Source organism: Anarhichas minor, unplaced genomic scaffold (genome assembly GCF_050575085.1).
Source record: "Anarhichas minor isolate MPS153535 unplaced genomic scaffold, ASM5057508v1 ptg000010l, whole genome shotgun sequence".
In the NCBI taxonomy this organism is placed as follows: Eukaryota; Metazoa; Chordata; class Actinopteri; order Perciformes; family Anarhichadidae; genus Anarhichas; species Anarhichas minor.
The window spans coordinates 14,650,670-14,672,809 of record NW_027466456.1 but is presented as its reverse complement, the minus strand read 5'-3'; the positions used below and the strand labels follow the sequence as shown (position 1 = coordinate 14,672,809).

Genomic DNA, 22,140 nt, shown 5'->3' with positions numbered 1-22,140 from the left:
ATCGGCTATGTAATGGGTTTTGGATTTCTGTCGTTATGTTTTTCTCATATGAATTGATGTCTTAAATATTCACATCACTCGAAGAGACAGTTCAAAGAGGTTGTGAAAGAGACGTGCAGGCACCACCAGAGGTCACTTTCAGGGTGCAGTCACAAAATATAATTTATATTTAGGGAATATGCAATATGGGATTTTGTAAAATGCAGCTCTGTGTGTTTCTTTTTAGAGGGGTATTTGACAAATCATTTCCAAAAGAAAGCATCAAAGCATTCAAACAGGAAACGTGCGCTTATTAACACGTTTATAGTTGTCATGTCTATTATTTGATTTATTTCAGTCATACAATTTGTGTGGTTACAGAAACGAGTTCAGTCCTCTCCTAAGCAGGGTCCTTAAGCAAAACTCTTCAGCTCACATGCAGTAAAACGGCAGTGTGATGTCTCTGTGTGTGCTGTGATGTTGCAGCACGCAGGCTGACATCACCGGGGAAGAGATTCAAGCCGCTAGGGGGCGTTAAGTGACACCTGGCTCTATATTAGGGATTTTAAAAATCAAATAAATATTTAGGAGGACACAACAACCTGAAAACATTAAGGATAAACCTTTCCACACAATCAAGCAATCTTTTTTATTTATTTAATCATTTTGTACAATCATAAATGGATACATCTTCTAGAATATACATCGGAATTGATTTTTAAGGAGGACAAGCTGAAATAAATTAAAATCTGGTCCAATCGTTACTTTTCATTGGCAATAGTTGATGAGCGAAATTAATAGTAAATATTCGTATCCTTATGCCCCAGCAATCACAATATGCCCACTGCTGGTATTAGGTTAACACATTATTCATCTTTGACTTAAAACAGGGTTTCAGTAGCAGAAGACACAACGTTGAAATGTACCTGACTCCACGTGAGCTTAAACTAAAACAGTGTTGAAAAAAAATACAAAAGATGTACCACGGGTGATAAGGAGGTATTCAAATATGAATTTAATTGTGCGATAGACAAATATATTTTGTAGCCTACCTCGCTGCAGTTTGTTTAAACCCATTAAGGAAACTGGCTCCTTTATGCCGTTAACCCATTTACAATTTCTTTACCGTAAACAAATGCTTCACGTCATTATGTCAACAACAATTCAATTTGCTCATTGGAGGAATGCGCTTATTTGAAGCGCAAACAGTCGCACTCGCGCGCGCGCACACTCGATAATGACCTTTGCACGTGCTTGTGCACAAGTGTAGGGAAGCCTGGACTGTGGTTCCCACAGCTCTATACCAGCCAGTCTATATTAGTCTCAATCCACAGTCTTTTAAAAATAAAGTCCACATTGTGTGTTTGATTGCTGACTTGTTTTACCAACAAGTGAACTCAGATACAGAGCAGGAAGAGCTTAAATAAAAGAGGAAACATTGAAATAACATGACAAGTTCATTTTGACTTTAAATCATTCACTTCTAGACAAGTATATTAAAAAGTTGAAACAAATAAGTGAGTTTTTTTGTTAATAATGTGTGTGTTATTTGTTTTGCACACCTGTAAATATACCTTTGTGTAGGCCTAAGTAGGAGAAAGTTAACATTGATCTTGTTAGAAACATCCATAAAAGGTTTGTTCACTCATCCTTCAAATACCTTCATCAAGTTATGATTAATGCTCGTCCTATTAATATGCATATATAGTTCCTATACCTTCAAAAATAGGGAATTTGGGGGAGTTTTGAATATCAAGAATACAAAGAGACACAAAAATGAGTATACACATCAGTAAATTAACTTGGTAAAGTGATTCAGAGGCCGAAGAATGTGACCTCCCCAAAGGTTACCATTCTGTGGCCCACATATCAGTAAAAGTAAATGCATACTGCTAAAAAGGTAACCATTTCTCTCACGAGTATACGCACAATCATTCCTTCTTTGTGATGAGATTCATGCTTCGACAGTGTTTCAGTACACCTGACCCAATTGAAAAAAATAGATGAATGCTGTTTGTACAAACACATCAAAGTATATAGCTGTGGTCATATGCAGCCTTAACTTCTCAATGTGGTTAATTTACTCACAAATATTCTCTCACAAACACTTTGACCAAATCTCAGGAAACCACAAGGGCTCATTACAATTGAGTGTTTCACCTGAAGGCCCTGATCGGACTACGTGTTCGAGCTAAGAAAAATGTCAAAGCATTAGTGCTTTACATGCTTCATGGTTTATGTGTATGTGTGTTGTGTCTATGATTAGAAGTAGCTGTCTTAACACTGAAGCAGACAGTACAAATTGGGAGTCAAACACATGCACAAACTAGGTGTCAAATAATCACTGTGAGCACGACTGGTTGGGGAATAACTTCAACAGCAACACTAACAATTTTAAGAATGTCTTTTGTCCACACACCAAATAAATAGTTGCTGTATGTAATGCTTATGCCACCTGCAGTGTGACGCGTCAGAGTGACTCTAGTGTCTCAATAACCAATGTAATGGCCACAAGTTCTGTCCTGATCATATCAGGATTTTTATCAACAGATGGAATTTGCCCAGTCGTCATGGAAATACAGATGTTTTAATATCCATTTCAATATTAACTTATAAGTCAACATGGATGAGGAGTTTTTTTTTTTACTTTAGTTAAGAATGAACTTTCACACTCATTTGGTTTTATAGTTCCACTGTCATGCTTATAAGTATCACAATCATGCTGCTTTGACACAAAACCTCAGACAGATGTGAAATACCTGTTAATGCATTTTATAGTACTGCAGGATTTACCAAACAATTCACTGATGATACCATGAGGATTAAGTTTTGAATTATGGGTCTTTATTTGGTCTCATGTTAACAAGTGACAAAATAGCAGAAGTTTAGCAAACTTGACTGTTTATATGATAGACGACAATGACATTGGCAAGCAAGGCCCAGGCCTCCATAATAACTAGGTCATCTTCCACCACAAGCTATAGCCTTCTTCTGGGCGGAGACCACAGACAGTAAATGTAGGTACAGCAGTTACTGAATATTTAAAAAGGCATAGAGATGAAGCAATAAATGACAAAGTAAAGCTGGCGTGGCCAGGCATTAATAACTAATGGGTACCAGTGAGTTATAGGCTGCTGCCGTTGTAATGAAAGTGTCATTGCAAATCAGCAGTTGTCCGAGGTTATTATTATTTATGCATAATTGATGCCGGAACCACAAGAAACATGTCTCACCCAACAAATTCCAACACCTTGGGAGCAAAGACGGTGGAGTCAACAGAAGTAAAGGTCACAGAGGAGAATATGCCTCTGGGCTGAGATTTACATTGTGAAGGGAGGGCAAGGGGAGGCTTGCATTGTATAACCATACACACATCTGTATACAGGAGGTTACACCAAACATGAGACAGCTGATCCTCTACTGCTCCATACAGTGGATACTGCCAGGTCATGGTATGATGCTATAATGTTTAAAATAGACGCCTACATTGAGTCAAAACAAGGATTTAATTGGGCGCTTCTAAATCTGGTATCTGAAATATATGTTTACAGTTAGTAACTTATATTCATATTTTAGAGATGTCTCAAAAAATGATAAAATTGTGCCTTTAGGGATATTGTAGGATGTAGGTTGTTGTTGGGCCTATATCAAATTGACATCCAGAATTGGGCCAATCGTATGACCCTGGTATAATAATTGAGGAATTTACTAGCAGTGTTTGGAAAAGAGGGGAATTTCAGTCGTCATTTAATAAGTTATACATTTAGTTCCACCGCCTGTATTATATCATTAGCATAGTTTGTTATTATATTATTGGACATTCTCATTTACTGCTTCATGAAAAACAGTTCTTCAAGTTCCGACCCCTGAATTCAACCTCAGCTGTAAGTTATTGAGATATTAGTGGACAAATAGACTTTTAATAATGCACAATATCCATCAATTTGTCATGAATCTCGTCTCAACCAATGTTGCATTCATGAGGCTGGGAATTTTGAAACTTTCAAATCAAAGTAGTAACTATGAACAAAAAACGATTAAAGTCACAAGTGATGTAACCTTAAATTTTAGATTACCAGATACTACTTAAACGATCCTCTATAGCTAAGGTAACAAGTCGTTTGATTAAAGGTTCCAGCCTACGCTATGCTGCGATGCCTTGATTTAAGAAAAATACCGTCTTTCTCTAGATGTTACTGAATGCCTCATGTCTCTGGCTTGTCGCGTCATCGGGCAGTGCCCAATGAAAACGCGCAACGAATCCTTGACGGATGACGTACCAGGACATGTATATAGCTTCCAAAAGCAAACGACTTTTAAGCTTTTATTTCTCCCCTTTAAGCTAATTTTACCGGTCGAAGTCATGCAAACGTGGAGTCTCGTGTCAATTTGTGTGTTGCTCGGCGTTGTTGTGAGATGGGGCGTTTCCTTAAATTCATATTCAGGTAGGAAGAGTGTGGAGTTTAACGTTAACATCCTGCACCACTCAGAGAAGTCACAACAGTCTTCTTTGCCACACCGCTGTTTATTTCAGTGTAGCTCATTTAATTTGTCATAGAATATTGACAGAAAGTTGTTTTGCTGTTAGCGGTCATCTACATGGCTGGCCAGTCTGTCGTGTTTGTGCGTGTATGTGTGTGCATGTGGTTAAGCGCTGTCAATCATTAGTGTAGTTTCCCATTCATCACACTGAATGATTTCTCTCCAGGGGCGGGGAAAGCTCCCATGTTTGGCGACTATGAAGCTCAAAGGCACTGGCAAGAAGTGACCTACAACCTCCCTCTCCAGGAATGGTCAGTCTGAAGTTTGTTTACTCGGGGGAGCAAGTTTGAGAAAGCCGAGCTCGTTCGGCCACCTGGAAAGAGTATGAGCTCTTTTTGGGCTTTGACAGTGACTGGAAATAATTGTAATGATGGGCCTCAAAACACACTCATGTAAATTGCTGTGGGATAACGAAAATATCCCAAAAGAACACCCAAAAAAAGTAACAAAATTAAAGTTGAAACTGCATGTATATAACAGTAAAGTGTGCACCATGCACCATAAAAACATTAAAGGGATCGATAACCTTACATCAATGGCTGCATCCTCTATTGTCCATCCATCCTATTTATCTGACACTTCCACAGTTTCAGATATAAATAAACATGTTTTTATACTCATTCAGGTACTTCAACACTACTGAGAATGACTTGAACTACTGGGGTCTTGACTACCCGCCTCTGACTGCCTACCACAGTCTGATCTGTGCCTACGTGTAAGTCATTTTTATTATTTAGAGAATGTGTAATAAAGGACATCTCTGCTGCAGTGCATTCATGTAAAAAGAGTTTCCATATGATGTTAGTTTCTACTTCTGTATTCTATTCTACTGTCTATACAAAAGCTTGCATGTCATTTTAGGCTTTATTTTTTAGGATGCTATAATTTCTATACTAATTGTTATACTATACCTATATATTCCTGCAGAGCCAAGTGGATAAACCCTGAATGGGTGGAGCTTCACAAATCCAGAGGTTATGAAAGTCCAACGCACAAGTTATTCATGAGAGCTACAGGTACAGTCACCATGATCTACCTCAACCTAAAGACTCATTTACTTACTCCAGGGTTCCTATGCAGCATGGAAGGGGATGGAATTAGATTTTTAGTCATTTCCAGGTCTGGATGAGTTTAGAAAAAATAAAAGAGAATATGGAAAATGATTTGTGTGTACACATTATAGCCCCATATTCTTAACGGAATAAAAGACAAAAAATTCATCACAAAAGCAGAGTGCCTTTCATGGCGTTTGGAGCGGGCAGCCAGTGCAGCCAAAATGTCCACCGCCGTGTGAGAAAGCACGGGCCAGAGTGTGCTTGATGACTTAGAAAAGCAAGGCCAGAACGCACACTCCTCCACAGAGCTGCCTCTACACCTGTACGGCACATTCTGCAAAACAGCTCGACCCCAAGTACATTGGGTAAAGGCAAGTTTTTTGAGGGCTGGTTTGACGATCCCAAATATAAAGACTGGCTGGCGAAGGATTCTAAATGTGAGAAGAAAGACAGATGCAAACTTTATGTAAACTCGTCCAACACCTTCAACACGAGAGAAGGCGGCAACTGTAAGCCATAGGCAAGTGCAAAAGCACTGATGTCAAATATGGTCTGAAAAAATCAACAGAAAGGTTTGGATTGTGAAATAGAAAATGTGTTGGAACCCTGTTACTTATAATATAATATGGTTCTTTGTTCTCTTTCAGTCCTGGTGGCAGATTTGATGATATTCATCCCTGCTGTGGTTTTATACTGTTTATATCTGACTGATGGATCCTTTAAAAAGAAGGTAACACACTTGCCTAACATGACATCTAATTGTTTTTTCAGCTAAAGACCCAAATGAGCCACATTTTCCTCTTAGTGTGGGGAGCCCACCCTTATTAAAACGGATTACAGTGCTGCTCATCCAAATTGAGGAATTATAAAGTCATTATTGCAATAAAATATGATGCCGTTACATTTTCCAGGAAGTTATGAATGTATGAATACATTTACAGTTCAATCAATTAAGAGGGATCTTTGTCATATTTTGATTGTGTCTTAAATTATCAAACAGTTATTACAAGATTGGTAGCTACAACAGACCAGCTTAGTCTGTAAACAGGCAGCACTAGAACAGTCTATCCCAGCATGCATTGCCTTATGTTGAGTGCACAGTGGGACAGGCACTTTGAATAAAGAAAACAGCTTACTTTATTTTGATTTGTCACGCAATAAAGTCTGCACATGTTACCAGATGACTCAAACTTGTGAAACATAACATTTAATGCATCATCGTATAGTTTTAACTGGACTGTAGTTATGTTTACCTTCTAACAGCTAAATGCTCTTTTTCTCCAGGTGTCCACTGTGTTCTGCTTCCTTCTTTACCCCGGCCTAATTCTCATTGACTACGGACATTTCCAGTATCCTTTATGTACAGGTTCATTAATACCGTTTATTCACTGTAATATGAGATATCATTATTGTTATTTGCTTTGATGACTTCCTGTGAAATACTGACCTTCAAAGTTGCAAAGCTTGGCTTTAAAGTCCCAATCCAATAGTAGTAGTAGTAGTATATCAAGTTAATAATTCATATAATATATTTTCTCAGTTTTGTAGCTTTTTATGTATTGATTGACAATGTAATACGTTTTTTTAAGGACTGAAATTGTATTATTTTAGATGTGTACCACTAAATGAGTGTCTTCTGAATGGCATTATGAAGCTACTATTTGGACATTTTGCCCCACAGCTACATTAGACAAGATTGCTTACAACTTATATTATATAATATCCATATTATATCTTATATTATAAGATATTAAATGTGCCGTTTTTCTTCATAGAATCACCCTTTTATAGAAACATGAGCTGACATGGGGTACAGGTATTATATTTCATGTCTGCAGTGTCCTGTCATTCTCTCTTATCATGACCGAGTTATAAAACAGTTAGAAAAAGACACAACTACACACAACAATAAAAGAGTTGATGAGTAAACTGAGCAACTGAACTGACCCTGGATCAGCTGCTGTACACTGAGCTGTTTCCTTCCTACCACAACACTGACCTTAACCCAATCGGGTACAATGGAGTGAGTCTGGGCTTTGCCCTGTGGGGGGCTCTGGGTCTGGGTCTGGGCTGGGATGCGTTGGGCTCCGTGGCCTTTTGTCTGGCTCTCAACTACAAACAGATGGAGCTGTACCACGCTCTGCCCTTCTTCTGCTACCTGCTGGGGAAGAGTGTCAAACTGGGCCTGATGGGGCGAGGGTGAGTCTGTTTGTTTGTGTTTTATCATTCACTGCTATCACTTGAAGTTGATGTTTCAACCACGTCTCTTTGACTTTTAGCTTTTTTTGTTGTCTCTCTGCTAACTGGTTTCTCACCCTCTTGATTGGGATTGTTATCATGAAATCAGCATGTCTTTTTCTTTTTAGATTATATAAGCTGCTCCTCAATCTTTCCATGCGCGCTTGTAACTGCAGAAGTCAGAGAGTCGCTGTTCAAGCCACAGCTCACTGACAATAAAGTGAGACCAAAGAATGAATCATGTGAGAACTGCCAGGAAAGAAACAAGGAGGAGTGCAGCAAAATGGATTTGTCATTTTCATCTACTGCCTTCTTGAAAGAAGAGAAAGTCGGATACAGTCAAACGTCAATGTATAATATACTGAATTAGTTCAGATCACAACTTACGTCTCAATAAAGCAACCGCTAGAATCGAGAATTATTATATGGATTTATTTTGTGTCTGAGAAGGCATAATTATTCATAATTATTATTCAGTCATTGTTTCGTTATCTTGTTTTGTCGGTGTGAGGTGAGTGCTCAAAGCAGATACGTAATGTCCGCCGATAAGCGAGCCGTGTCCTCAGGAGAGCCGCAGAATGACTGAGGTAATCAGATTGGATGCTGTTACCAGTGTGTCCAGTGTCTTGTTTATCTAGTAACAATGTACCAAGGGCATTTAGTAGCAAATGGAGAGCGGGATTAGAAGGGCCGGGGAGAGATATGTCCAGATGACGCTCCCGCCATGCCCAAACTCCTCAGCTATGCTGCGTGTGCAACTTAACCAGCAGCTTCACAGTTACAGCTGACGAGATAGCCTGACCCACACGGGAGACTTTCAGCTGATGCGTGGCTTTCACTGCATTCCTCGGCACGAGGGTCAAGTCCCAAATTTAGGACTTGCAGACAGAAATGTAGACATTGTTTTTTAAGTTTACGAAGATAAACTTAATGACTTATGTCAATGTTTGTATTTTTTTTTTTTAGAAATGACATTGACGTATTTCTCCATTATAGATGGCATATCTGTACCTCCTGCACTTTGTGACCCTCTTCATGTAGGCTCTTCCTGTTGGTGAGAATTGCTTCGGCAGTGTTGGTGACCTTTGCCCTCTGCTGGCTGCCCTTCCTGTCTGACCCCGGTCACGCCATGCAGGTGGTCAGGAGGATCTTTCCCGTGGCTCGCGGCCTGTTTGAGGTACAGTAGAGTGTCTGGAATGAAAGGTCGGCCTGAGAACCACATCTGAGAAGCTCGATCTTTTCTTTGAGACTCTTAGTCTTGTAAAAAAAACAAAAAAACATTTGTACTATTTGTCATGCAAGCATATAAGAATAGCTACTCACAATCCCCATGTGTCATTTAAAGAAACAAGAGGAAGAAGGTAATATCTCCTGATAGATCAGTACAACGCGACACATAAATAATTAGAGGGGGAGGAGGGTCAAGGGTTTTGTTTTGTTTTTTCCCCTGGAGAGGAGATGAGGGTCTTTTATTTTCACTCACTCTGTGGCTGTAATAACGGTTTGTTTATCAACTCTTTTATTTGTAAATGGCTGTATTGGAATTATTTGGTTATGTTTTCCATAAATATATTATTTTGAGGTATTGGGTTTAGGCTATTACATGTTTTTTTTTAAAGACAAAATGACCAGTGCTACAGATTTAGCCCCCCCCCCTCCTTTTCATTCCCAATCATTTCACACAGTCCTTTAGAGCTTACTTTGAGCACTGGTCTCCTGATATGACCGTGTCTCACAATTTTGGAGCTTTCAATCAATCAGTTTGTGATTAATTGGCTCTTTTTTAATATCAGTATATTGCTTAAGTAACAGTGTGAATTAAATGCCTGTGAGGTGGTATCTACGGGCTTTAAATCAATATCATTTCTGTTGAAAGGTGATGTTGTTTCAAGACGTAACACAGTGATCATTCTAAATTATAATCCTGTTAAAGAGAGAAAGGCTGTTTGATATTATGGGATGTCTGGGATGTGTTTTCTAGGAAGTGACATTTCTCTAAGAAGTTATAGCTTTTTTCAATTTGAACAGTTTACAGCACAGGGCTTTGACCAGTGAATGAAAGTCAAACACAACCAGTGTGGCACTCCTCGTGCCGTACACACTGCTCCCCTTACTCTCAGCGCGGTGAACTCCCTCCACCCGGCACTGCTTAGCCGGTGGGAAATGGATACCCGGCAGGATCAAAGAAAACAGAGGAATAAAATGGTGAAAGGTCAGGAGATCAGTTTCACTCTATCTCTGGGAGGTGTTGGGGGGTTCGGGACGTACAGTACAGTAGGAGGATATAGATAAATCTAAATAATTTATGGCCTGGCTGTTTTCAGCACTTCATAGCAGAGCCATGTTCTAGCCTTATGGACAGTGAAGAGTGGGGCAAACGCTACATTTAATGGCGTATCGGAGCACGTCCGACAACTGTTGCCCGATGCCGACTTTATCTTTGGAAAGCATATAAGTATGATAGACTGTTTCATAGCATGCACACGTATGCTGTGGTCAGTCAGTCGTTGCCTCTTAGAGAAAGGGAATATGATATTAATTTAAAAAAGAAAGCGATTGTGAACAGGGAAAGACTTCAGCTGGCCGTGTTAAGAGCTTTCATGGCAGGAGCGGTGGTAAAGTAACGGTGTGTATTTCTGTGCTTGCATGTGTGACTGACAGCTCAGAGGCCAAAGTTTGCAGCTCTCATTTCTGAAAGCCCGTATCCCTCCTCTTGTCCCCGGTCCCCGAGGTGGCACCCACCGCAAGGTGTCACGGATGTGAGAAGTAATTGAAAATTCTACCAGGGGAGCAGATGGCAGCATGCGCTGTGGCAGTATTTGTTCAACGAAATGATGCAAACATAATACACAGGGTGTGAGAGACACTATACTCCCCTGTGACGACAGCACGAGAGGCTGCCGGGTCGAGTCGTCCAGGACTAATTGTGAAATTGTGCACGTAAGCAGAAGCTTTGGACAAGGGGTGAGGTGGGGAAGAGGTGGGCTGCTGACTGCTGGCTGTGGCTGCTTCAGGGTGGGAGCAGTTGTAAGTTTACCCACTGAGCTGCATTCTGGCGTCTCACGTTGCTGCCTGCTCACAAAAAACGGCACCAAATGCTTCTCCCTGTGAAATTCCAGGCTAGCTTATAGGTGAAGGAGCCGCACTGCTCCCCCCACCGTTCATGTGTTGCCCTCAGGCGGCGTTCAGGAACATTCCCGCGGCGGTTATTTGGAGCAGGGAGGCAAAGAGGAAAGAGACAGCGATGGGGCTGAGACAACACAACGCTGGACGGCCCAGTGCTGCTGACCAGGCGGCCTTAAGATCCACACAGCTGTGCTGTGAGCAGCTGTAGCACACAGAGGAGGAGGGCGGAGGCCAGAAATAGTTTCTCCTAGACAGGGCCTTGCACTCAAACCATTCACAGTGGAATCATAAAGCTGATCTACGCACGCCGTCTCTGTGACGTGTGATATCATGGTGCACCTGGGCCTCCATATCATCTGATCCCTGCACAACTGCTGAAGCACTTAAATCAACTGAATCTCACAGCAACGCCCTCCTCATCTCTTATAAACCACAAGAAGGCTGCAACATGTCTTCCATATTATTCAGATCTGATTTACAAACGATATAGTCGAGCAGAAAAAGCCATATCATCTCTGTATTCAGCTTCCCAAATGTGATGATGTTCTGCTTTTCTTTGTACATCTTTGTAAGTTGAATCTGTAGGTTTGGACTGTTGGTCAGACAAAACAAGTCATTTAAAGACATCACTCTGGGAATAATTGGCACATTTTTTGATAGTTAAAATTGTTAGTTGCAGCCTTTGTTTTCAGCAAATTACTGTAGTCAAATGGTTTTAAAAGAAAATGTAATAAATGAAATGACATAGAGGATTGTCGAACATATTGACATGTATAGTATTTCCCGGTAGTGCTCTGTGGTTGGTTCCTGTCTGCTGGTTATGCAGAAACTACTCTGGTTTGACACTTGACCTTGGGTCCCCAAGTTTGCAAATAAGTCCCGTGCTCTGTCTGACAGGGGAGTAAATTTATGAGGGAGGGTTACGTACAAATGTCCCTCTGGAATGCTCCGGGGAATGTTTTTTATTGCACTTTCAATGGGAAATAATTATTTCCAGCAATGCCACTTATGTGTTTTCTCTTCAAATGGAACGCAGAGTATTTTTTTTGTACACAGGCATCAAGAGGTGTTGAATTTAAAAAATGTTTTGACATCATTTCTTATTTAACCAAGTGTGTGTGTGTGTGTGTGTGTGTGTGTGTGTGTGTGTGTGTGTGTGTGTGTGTGTGTGTGTGTGTGTGTGTGTGTGTGTGTGTGTGTGTGTGTGTGTGTGTGTGTGTGTGTGTGTGTGCGCGTGTGTGTGTGTGTAGGATAAGGTGGCCAACACGTGGTGCAGCTTGAACATCCTGATAAAGATCAGATCCGTTCTGTCCAATGACTCCCAGATCTACCTCAGGTAATCCCTCTGTTTTGTGTCTATTCCTTCCCTGCCTCTTATTTTTGCTCCTTTCATTTTCTGGGAAAGCAGTGGTCGCTCAAGGGAATGAAAACCGTGATCCAGCTGGGTGCAAATGAAATCATCCCTTAACAAAACTAAAGTGGGTGAGAGCAAAATGAATCCTGCTATCAGGGGAGACGACGTTGTAAACACTGACACTCATGACAGTCAACTAGATTTTCTCTGCCCACTACCCCTCAGAGCCTCCCATGAAGTGTTCGGATAAGTTATTTTGCCTAAAAGCTGAGAGCCTGTCCGCTCATGATGAGAAAACAGTTGTGTCATGGTGGAGCCTGCTTAAATAACCCGGCACGCTAAATTTAGGAGTCCTATGTTCGCAGCATGGACACGTTTCTGCTAGACTGCTAAGTCCGGGGATCAAGTTGGACTTCTTTGACTGTAGCGCATTTCAAACAAATGAAAAACACTCTTGTCTTTTTGGCACGGGCAGCGGATTGGCTAAATGCTCTGGTGTGGGCATACTGTGTACATAGAATGAATCAGCTGTGAAAAGTGATCCACGTCCTTCCGGACCGCAAAACCCTGCCCTAAACATAATGCACACACACATAATAACACACACATAACACACTCGCTGTCATACCCACTTACTGGTGCCGTACTGCTATCTATGGATCATTATCTCTGTCCATCTGTCTGTCGTAGTACAAATTGTACACATTGTTGCCCTCACGCCATGAACTAACTCGCTGCTCCACCTCTCAGCACATTCACATTCACACTGACACATAGTCACTCTCTTCCGGTGCCTCCACCCCCAGCAGGTGACAATTGAAGGGTTAAACTAAGGCCTGTAACCCTAAGAAGGGGCCAGTATTTGGTCATTTCCCACATAGCGGAGGTCTTAGTTTTCGGAGCAGGCGGTGTCTGAAAACAAAAACAAAACACAGCAAGATGGATCCACAGTTAGATTTTGGTTTGACCTTTTGTTTTGCCTGTTGCATCAAAATCAGATTATCTAGTACCACTGACTGAAAAGGAATGTTATGTTTTGTCATTCTGGCAAAACGGTAAGTGGACTGCGTTTCCGTTCATCACCATCAGTTTTCACATTACGTCACCTCAACAGAAAGGTGTTCAGTATGTTTACGCCTGGATTAATTGGCAAATGCACGTTTTCATATTGACTCTATCTTTGATTTGATACTTGACCTGTCTTCTGCTGTATAATCATTTGTTTTCCTGCTGCAGTATCTTCATCTCTCACTGAGGATTTTTATGCATTTGAGTATGCTGATGTGAGATCATCTTAATTCTTGTTTGCGTTGTTTTTCAGCTTGGCCTGCACTCTCCTGGCAGTCCTACCATCCTGCCTCAGACTTTTGACGAAGCCCACCTTCTGGCAGTTTAAACTGGCCTTGGTTAGTAGCATCGAACTGATGTCAAAACAATAACGAGCTGAAAGTACGGAGCCTCCCCTTACAGAGAAAGTAGGCCTGTTCTTTTAACCTCCAAATATGTGTAATTTAATCATTTTAATCTGAGAACTTTCTGCATTTCACCGTAGTGTCTAAAATAATATAAAATAAGTACAATGTGAACATTTTTGATGCGTCCAATCATACATTGCCTTCCCTGCCTTTATTAAAAAGTATGTTATCCAGTATAATTGTTCAACAGTAGTTGTTCTCACTTTTAGGCAAACTCATCTCTGGCGTTTTTCCTCTTCTCCTATCAAGTCCACGAGAAGTCCATCCTCTTGGTTGCCTTGTAAGTACAGAGGTAACACTTCTCGGTTTTTCTTCTCACGTGTTGCGTTCTCGACATGCGACAACAGTGATGGTACCAAACATCAATGTCACGTCTTATGTCTTGTAGCGATACCTCAAATATTCACCAGTATAGATTTAATTGCTGCTCACAAAGGAGCCATTTGCCCGTTCCCCCACTTCAGATCACAGTTTATGTCCTGCAGATTGTTAATGAGTTGAATATGTGCGCGCTCTGTGAAAGTGACATCATCCTCCTGCTGTGCTCCCCTCTCTGCAGAGGAACAATCTATTTAAGTACAGACTTGCTAACTGACGGCTTATTCACCTCCGTCATCATACTCTGTGCCACACAGACACACAGGTAGCCCTGCCAGCTTCCATTGTCACGATATGACTAAATGCAGGACTTGCAAATGTCAGCATGAAATGAAGCCTAAAATGTGATTCATTACCATTCACCTCCATATATATATATATATATATATATATATATATATATATATATATAGGCTTCATATATATAGGCTTCATATATATATATATATATATAGGCTTCATATATATAGGCTTTTATATATATAGGCTTCACTTTGTACCGACACCGCTTTATATATATATATATATATATATATATATATATATATATATATATATATATATATATATATATATATATATATATATATATATATATATATATATATATAAGCGGTGTCGGTACAAAGTGAAGCCTGGCAAAGATCTGACAGCGGGGGAATGGTTCCTAGATCTGGGCTCATCTATTAATCTAGATTAGGGTAGATTGTTGCTTTATTAACTATTGAGTTATATCTCCCACCTGTCCGCCTGAATCAATCAGTAATGCATGTCCAGGGATTAGGAAAGAATGGCAGGCGGCAGCTCTTTGGCATTGTTTGCGCAGGATCAATTATTGGGCTGTAACGGGATCGCCAAAGAGCACTGGCTGTAATTATGGGCTCGGGGACCAGTGGAAAGTTCCCCCCTCGGAGCTGTGTACAGCTAGCGCTGGCTAGCAGCGATGCAGGCAACCAGGTTCACCTAACAGGCCTTCACTAAACCGAACGTGCCGTGAAGTCATCATTTTAGCTTCTTGGAAAAACATTTTCACGTCTTCATTGGTGAATTTAAATACTTGGATTTGTATGTATACATGCCGTGGCAGTTGCAGTAAAAAGCATATAAGGATGTAAGATGATAAAAAACACTTGACTGTCAATAATTGATTGATGTGGGCGTTGCTTTAATATTATACACGCATGATATCAGTTCACATCCAGCTGCGACCCAACATGACCTCACTCCCTGTCTTAATGCCAATCGTTATTCAATGGTGCTTACTGCAGAGTGTGTTTAACAGTGAGTATGTCCAACTTTGATGTTTTCAAGGCCTGTCTGCCTCCTGCTGAGTGACCTCCCCCTGATGGTTATTTGGTTCCTGCAGGCTTCTACATTCAGGTGAGACTGTAACTAAACACAGGTAGAAGATGGTTACAGGCTGGGTCTTTACTGTTGCTTTTCAGTGCATAAGCTAAATTATTTTTGGGGGTCGGGATCCATGCTCATAAGTTAGCTTAGCATTAAGACTGGAAGAAGCGGGAAACCACAAAATCTGCCAATAACGATTAGTTATTAATTAATGATATCCCAATGTTTAATCTGTCCAAAATCTAAAGTGTATGCTTGGACACTGACTTCCTGATCAACGATCAGACGCCAATAAGCTTTTTCCCAAAATGTTAAACTATTCCTTTAATAATGGCCCATGCAACCATCAGTAACTTTGCACTAACCTTTGTTGAATTATTTCAGTTATCTTTTGCTATTAGTGAAGACAAAAAAATGCAGAAAGATTAAAGCAAATCAAAAGTACTGTAGAAGGCAGACCTCAAATGTTATCGTTAAAGCACACAGATATGTATCTGGAAAGAAGAAATTGCACAATTTTCGATTTACAACCCTAAAGTTATCAGAGGTTAAGCCTCACTTGGTCTGGTGTGACCAGATGCGTTTAATGTCTAATGTTGGGAAAATTAGGCTACATATTGCGGACATTACTGAGTCAGTTCACTGATTCTATGGATATGTTCTACTTGTGCTGCTATCACATCGAGTTTATATCATTTACCCTTATTCCATACTTTACCTGTCACTTGGGACCACAGTGGTCATTGTCCTCAAAAGTTCTAAAGTCTCGCTTTCAGAAAAATACTGACCTGTGTGATGACGTGGGAGCTAAGTTGGCGCGTACCACATAACTGCAGCGCTTGAATGCGGCACCCCTCTTCATTTCTCACCACTGTCAACTTTTAAATGAGACACTCAAAAGATAAAAGGATCTTGGATGTGGGCTGAGCTGAGGACCATGAATGGAAAAGAGAAGTAGTGCTACAAACGCTGTCTAACTTTCACCAGCTGTTAAATTCTTCCGGCAGCACTAATTGTCGTGCGTGTGGTTTAGTATAAGGATATCTGGGGATTACACGGCATAGTCTGCATGCCTGCTGTCTAAGTGTGTGTTGTGTAGGGACAGGAGGTCCCTCTGTAGCTGCTTCTCAGTACAGTCTGACTCGGACTTTCACATTATCTGCGTCCTCTACAGACTCCACTTAAAGAAATACATCTTTTGTTCGCCCAATTGGCTGAATGGATGCTCAACCATAGCAATTTTAAGGGGACAGAATGCAGCCAGTCTGTTTTAAATTGACAAAGTATGTATTTCCAAATTGTTAAACATTTATCTGCTGAATGGATTTATTTATTTTTTTATTTTTTTTATTGGAGTAAAAATCCGAATGAGTGGTTTCTTTGTGAGTGGATGGGTTTTTACAAGCTGGGGTGATGTGCGATTTACTAAGAGTCAACTGTTGTTCTTGTCCGTGCCCCTCTGCTAAACCAAGATAAGCTTGGCATGAATGTCAGAGCCGTCTCTCCTCAGGGGACGGACTGCTTGTGCTGGTCAGCAAACATGATACTAAACATAAGAACGTACTGCTGGACATATATAAATTAAATATATTTACATCATCTGTTGCGTGTGTGTATATCACAGCTCCAGCTACACATTCCCTGCTTACTCAGTTCAGAGTCATTAAACATTGGTCTGACATTGACATCTGCAAAAAGGCCTAATTCTAAACATTAGATGCACTGTTGTCCTTGTCCCTCTGTGCAGCATGCTGCCTCTGTTTCTGAAGGACGGTCTGCTGGTGCCCTATGCTGTGACCTCGCTGGCCTTCCTCTTCTTCAGCATCTATCTCCTGTCTCCACTGGAGCACTGTTCAGAGGATGAGTTGAGACTGGGAGCCTACCGCAAGCTGCTTTTCTGCCTGCCCAGACTGGACCTGGCCCGGATTGTAAGATGGAAGGTCAGTGTGTGGTCCGAGCCCTGGTACGACGATTAACACTGCGAGCAGCACTGATTCAAAGACATCTGTATATAGTCATTTTGGAAGCAGTTAAGCATGTTGCTTAACTGCTTCCTGTATCCGACTCATAGACCCAAAAAAAAGCACAATTTTCACCAAAGACTGTGTCCCCAGTCATGTTAAAGTCAAAACAATATTGTCCTCTCGGGGGAGCAATATTAACTAAGCGCTCATGTGATTTTGTGGTATATATCAGGTACATTTTGTAGGTCAAGCTGCAGAGGTTGCGGCGGTCTGCAATCCCAAAGATTAGTACAGTCGGCAGTAATTTATGCCATTGTGGTTGCAGCTCTAATTGGCTGCCAATAAAATAAAGGTCATGCAGATTACTTAATACCTATTAACACAGATAGGGGAGGCAGTATTGTAGGTCTTCATCTTTTCCAACAATGTAAGCAGCACATAGGAGTCATTTTAAAGCCACTGTGCACAGAATATCTTTTTGATTACAGCTTTTTTCAAATTATTCTAATGCCATGAGGTTTTGTTTTTAGAGACAATCCCAGTAAAACAATGGTGTAATCTATGTCTTCAGCCCATTAATCTCATTGTTAGTAGGTCAGCTGGCATTAGTTTCCCTCTACCACAGTCTCTTTCTTGACATTACCACTAGGAGTCGCCAGAATCACAAATCTTCTAACCTACACACACATGGGCTTTCAGTTTAAAGCATGGTTTTGCTTCTGGCCCGGGCTTAGTGAACAAAGTGTAGATATTGCTGCTTGGTTCAGTTAATAGTTCCTCTCTGCTCTTGTACGTGGGTGAAGGAGGATGCACAGCTGATGCATTTGTAATAAGACGGGGGCTGAGTTTAAGATCCCAGGTGGCCTGTACTTTGAAAGAGGCACAAGACCTAAATTGCAATCGTGTGAGGAGATATACCCAACTGTATAAATAAATATCATGTGCCGCTGTAAGTTGTGTAAGCTGTCCGGGGATGAAAGCCGCTGCCAGGCGAAGAATTATTTATCACTTATTTAAGTTTCCACAGCGTCTGAAGTGGCTGCACCGCCAGCCCCTTAGCGACAGGGGCCCCGGTAGGGTGTCAGAGATTAAGAGAAGGTGTCTTTTTATAGCGCGTGTCATTAACACAGGTTTGCCTAGATATATTTATTTACACAAGCAGCGTAAATAGCGAGCCCCGATGTCGGCGATAAGGTTTCATGGGTTTAGGGTGGCAGGGCGGGTGTGGGCCCGAGGCGTTTCCTGCATCTGACTCGCCGACTTATCTCATAAAGCCCAAATAGACACGTGAATGAGCTCACCGGCAGTTCTCTTTGCAACTCTGTAAAAAGGCAAAAAAGTAGTTTTGTAGGCCTTAATTCAAATCTGCTATTCGGCGGTGTGATACTTTATAGCAACTCTCAAATGGCCAATTTGATGTAAGTCATCCAGGGATAAATAGGCAATGTCATTTGAGAGCTCCGTCATTATAGTTCCACTTAAAATTGAGGGGAAAGCTAATAGTTTGTTCTTGGCCTAAGGTGACCGGTCCTTTCATTGTTTTTTACGAGGAACAGTTTCTGGTTTGGAATATTAATTCAGTCATCACAATATAAGCGATTCTGCAAAGAGTTGTCTACGTTAAAGGGGAATCTCTGCAAGAGGCTGAGATATCCTGAATGATAGTCCCTAGAAAAGGTCAAACTTAAAGAATGCTGGATCCTTTGCTTGACATAATACAACTGTTATTAGACCCTCCCTGCACCTCCACATCTTTAAAAATCATACACATAAGTCGACAGCTTTTTGTCAAGCTAATGTTTAGTCTTTCTAAAGCAGCACCTGACCAGCTATTTCCCATCAGTCCGGGTTTGTGAAGTCTTTTAGTGTTTCATTATGAACTCGTACTATCTGCTCTCGTGTCCCTGTGCTCAGTTGAATCGCTTGATAACCACTCCGCCCGTCTGTGTTACAGTTCTACATCAGCGTCGCGGCCATGGCTGTTCTGAGCGTCGTGACTGTCGCTCTGGCTCCTCCACCACATCTACCCGACTTGTTTCCTGTGTTGGTGTCTTCTACTGCTTTCGCGCACTTCTTGGGAACATTTATATATTTCAATATTGTCCAGTTCAGCGAGCCACCTAGCAGAAAGAGCCAGAAGAAGAACAACTGATGGAGTCAGTGATATGCACTGCACATTTTTAGGGAAGCCAGTGTTACACCGCGGGTTACGTCTGCTGTTAATGTGCATAAAGGCTTTCACTCGTGCCATCGTGTCCCCAATGCAAATAATCAAAAGGATATTAATTGGCAACAATTTTGATAATCAATAATTTAAGTCAAACTGAGATTGATCTGTTTGCTCTTCCTGCATTATAGTAAATTGAACATCTTTGGTTTTAGGCTGTTGCTCAAAACAAGATTTCTTTGCTCCCTGAAATAAAAATTGACATTTTTACTGACCAAATGATTATTGACCAAATGTTTAGCCAAGAAGATAATCTGCAGATTAATCGTTAAGGAAAATAATCATTAGATACAGCCCTACATAAATGCTTCTTAAAGGGATATTGTGGCCCGAAAAATCACTGGAGTACAAAATGTCAACTCCGATGACATAAAACAACGAACGGATGGAGATATTTCTCCAGTATGGACCAAATAAATTCAGGAAATCCGTCCCCTCTTTTACCATATCTGAATCGGAATTTTTGCTTGGATCAATGAAACTTAACTCTTCAAACCTTATTGCTGGCTAATCAAACAATCACAAATAGACAAGCAGTGTGCAGCCTTCACATAGATGGCTCTGTGTCTGTATGCTAAAGCTACAGGGGGCGGCCACACTAATAAGAACACCTGTTGAAAGGTTTCGTTATGGTTAAGACCACGGGGAGGGGTGTTGATTACATTTTGTGGTAACTTTTAAAGCCATAGATTGTGGTGGTGCTAGACTTAATGATATTGTAGGGTGTTCCTGTTATTTTGTCCACCCTCAGTTCCTACTCTTTGTGTTGCGTGATTAAAACGCATACCGGATGGGACTGGTCCCAGGTCTAGCGTTAACTGTTGATCATAATTCACGAGAACTTTGTTTTTTTACGGTTTTCTACTGTGTATATTTTTTAATCCAGCATTGAAGTTCTTTTGTACAAACCTCGTTTTTGTGAAAATAAATAAAAATCCTCAATGACTTTAAAGTGAACACGAGTTTTATTGCCACATTGTTAAAATGATTTAATTTTGAGCAGCTTCATATAAACTGTCTACATTTACCAAGTAGTCCGCTAAATCACCCCTAACAGTCTGGCAGAGACAGAGCCAATAATTGGACAGAAATTATATCTTTCAAAGCTTTTACTCAACATCATTAAATATTCATTACAAGTCCTAGATACTACAAGGGCCCTGCACAAAAGACCTGTTCATTTAAAACAAAACCAGCGACAGGACAGGCCTTAAAAAGAGATGATGGAAGGTGACATATCTGAACATAATGCTATAAAGTTGAAATACCACAGAAAAAAAAGGTACAAGCAATTTCTTTCTCCAATCTCTGAGCGAGTTAATGACGGGCATAAAAAAATCCATTACAACTATAAATGTTATCAGGTCAGTGAGGGTTGCCTGTGCATCTGAGGCTCCAGGCCGGTAGCCAATAATGAGACACGGGGACAAATAGGAGCCCAAGATCTGAGTTAACTGTTACTACAATAGGACATGAACACAAGGGGCCAATTAGAGGTGGTGCAAAGGCGTTGGCCTGCCCTTATATTACATGTGGTTATATAAAGTCATGCCATTTCATTTAGAAAGATGTGCTGAAAATGGGAATTTACCTCCAACCTCTGAAATGGGGAAAAGGGGAAATAAAAATCAATACTATTAGTAGTAAGTTAGTAGTATAATACAGGGAAATGACGAATACATCTGGTGTAAATGAAATCAATACATTCAAAACAATAACTTCTGGTCTACCTTTTTCAGATTAAATAGTGCTTCAACGATTAGTAATCGACTTAAACAAAATGACAACTGGGCAACTCGTCCGCCGAGGAAGATCATTTGATACGATCAAAAGCTGCAGATATCAACAACAATTTGAATAATCAATTTCAGTTCATTATGAAGTAAAAAACTTCTCAAATGTGATGGTTTTCTGCCTCTTTGTGAATTCATGTCATTGAAATGTTAATATGTTTGGGAATTGTCTGTCGGTTGGACAGAAATGGCAATTTGAAGTCATCATTTTGGAAACTTGTATCGCTTATTTTTCTGAAATTGAAAAATACTGAAAGATTAATCGCTAATGGAAATTATTTTTTATTAGTATTGACAAATACTGTACATAACCTTCTTAAAGACCCATGTATAAACCAGATACTCAAAGGTAATACGCTGCAGTATGTGACGGTACACTCCCAGCCACCGAACTATCATTAAAGCTACAAAATACAACACTTATCGAAGCAAGCTGCCTTGTCCGGCTGCGTTTACACTGCTCTGTTGTAACTGTTATGAGACAGATTGGAAACTCATGTATAAAAGTGTCTCATTCAGCAATTTCAGCCTGATAAAATATCCAGTTCATCTTTTTCATTGTCAAGTCACGGTGAAAGCAAGTCTCCCGTCACCACCTCGTCTCTGCCTGAGGAGGATGCATGTCACCATGTTTCTGTTCGTCTAACGCTGAGACAAGC

General features: G+C 40.6%; 1 protein-coding gene across 1 annotated transcript; it reads left to right on the top strand.

Moving 5' to 3' along the window:
• Window positions 1-4,243: 4,243 nt before the first annotated feature.
• On the top strand, window positions 4,244-20,634 carry alg6 (ALG6 alpha-1,3-glucosyltransferase). Its single transcript, XM_076088333.1, has 14 exons — window positions 4,244-4,424; window positions 4,688-4,772; window positions 5,147-5,236; window positions 5,449-5,537; window positions 6,224-6,306; window positions 6,861-6,925; window positions 7,590-7,775; window positions 8,856-8,991; window positions 12,191-12,276; window positions 13,616-13,700; window positions 13,979-14,049; window positions 15,459-15,527; window positions 17,245-17,437; window positions 19,416-20,634. The coding sequence occupies exons 1-14, from the start codon at window positions 4,343-4,345 to the stop codon at window positions 19,611-19,613; spliced, it is 1,518 nt and encodes a 505-aa protein (XP_075944448.1). The 5' UTR covers window positions 4,244-4,342; the 3' UTR covers window positions 19,614-20,634.
• The last annotated feature ends 1,506 nt before the right edge of the window (window positions 20,635-22,140 follow it).

Excerpts from the sequence above, each read along its gene's own strand:
- alg6 (XM_076088333.1), top strand. The coding sequence starts at position 4,343 with ATGCAAACGTGGAGTCTCGTGTCAATTTGTGTGTTGCTCGGCGTTGTT. Across the intron at positions 12,277-13,615 it reads GACTCCCAGATCTACCTCAG|CTTGGCCTGCACTCTCCTGG; the intron begins GTAATCCCTCTG and ends GTTGTTTTTCAG. Across the intron at positions 15,528-17,244 it reads CTGCAGGCTTCTACATTCAG|CATGCTGCCTCTGTTTCTGA; the intron begins GTGAGACTGTAA and ends CCCTCTGTGCAG.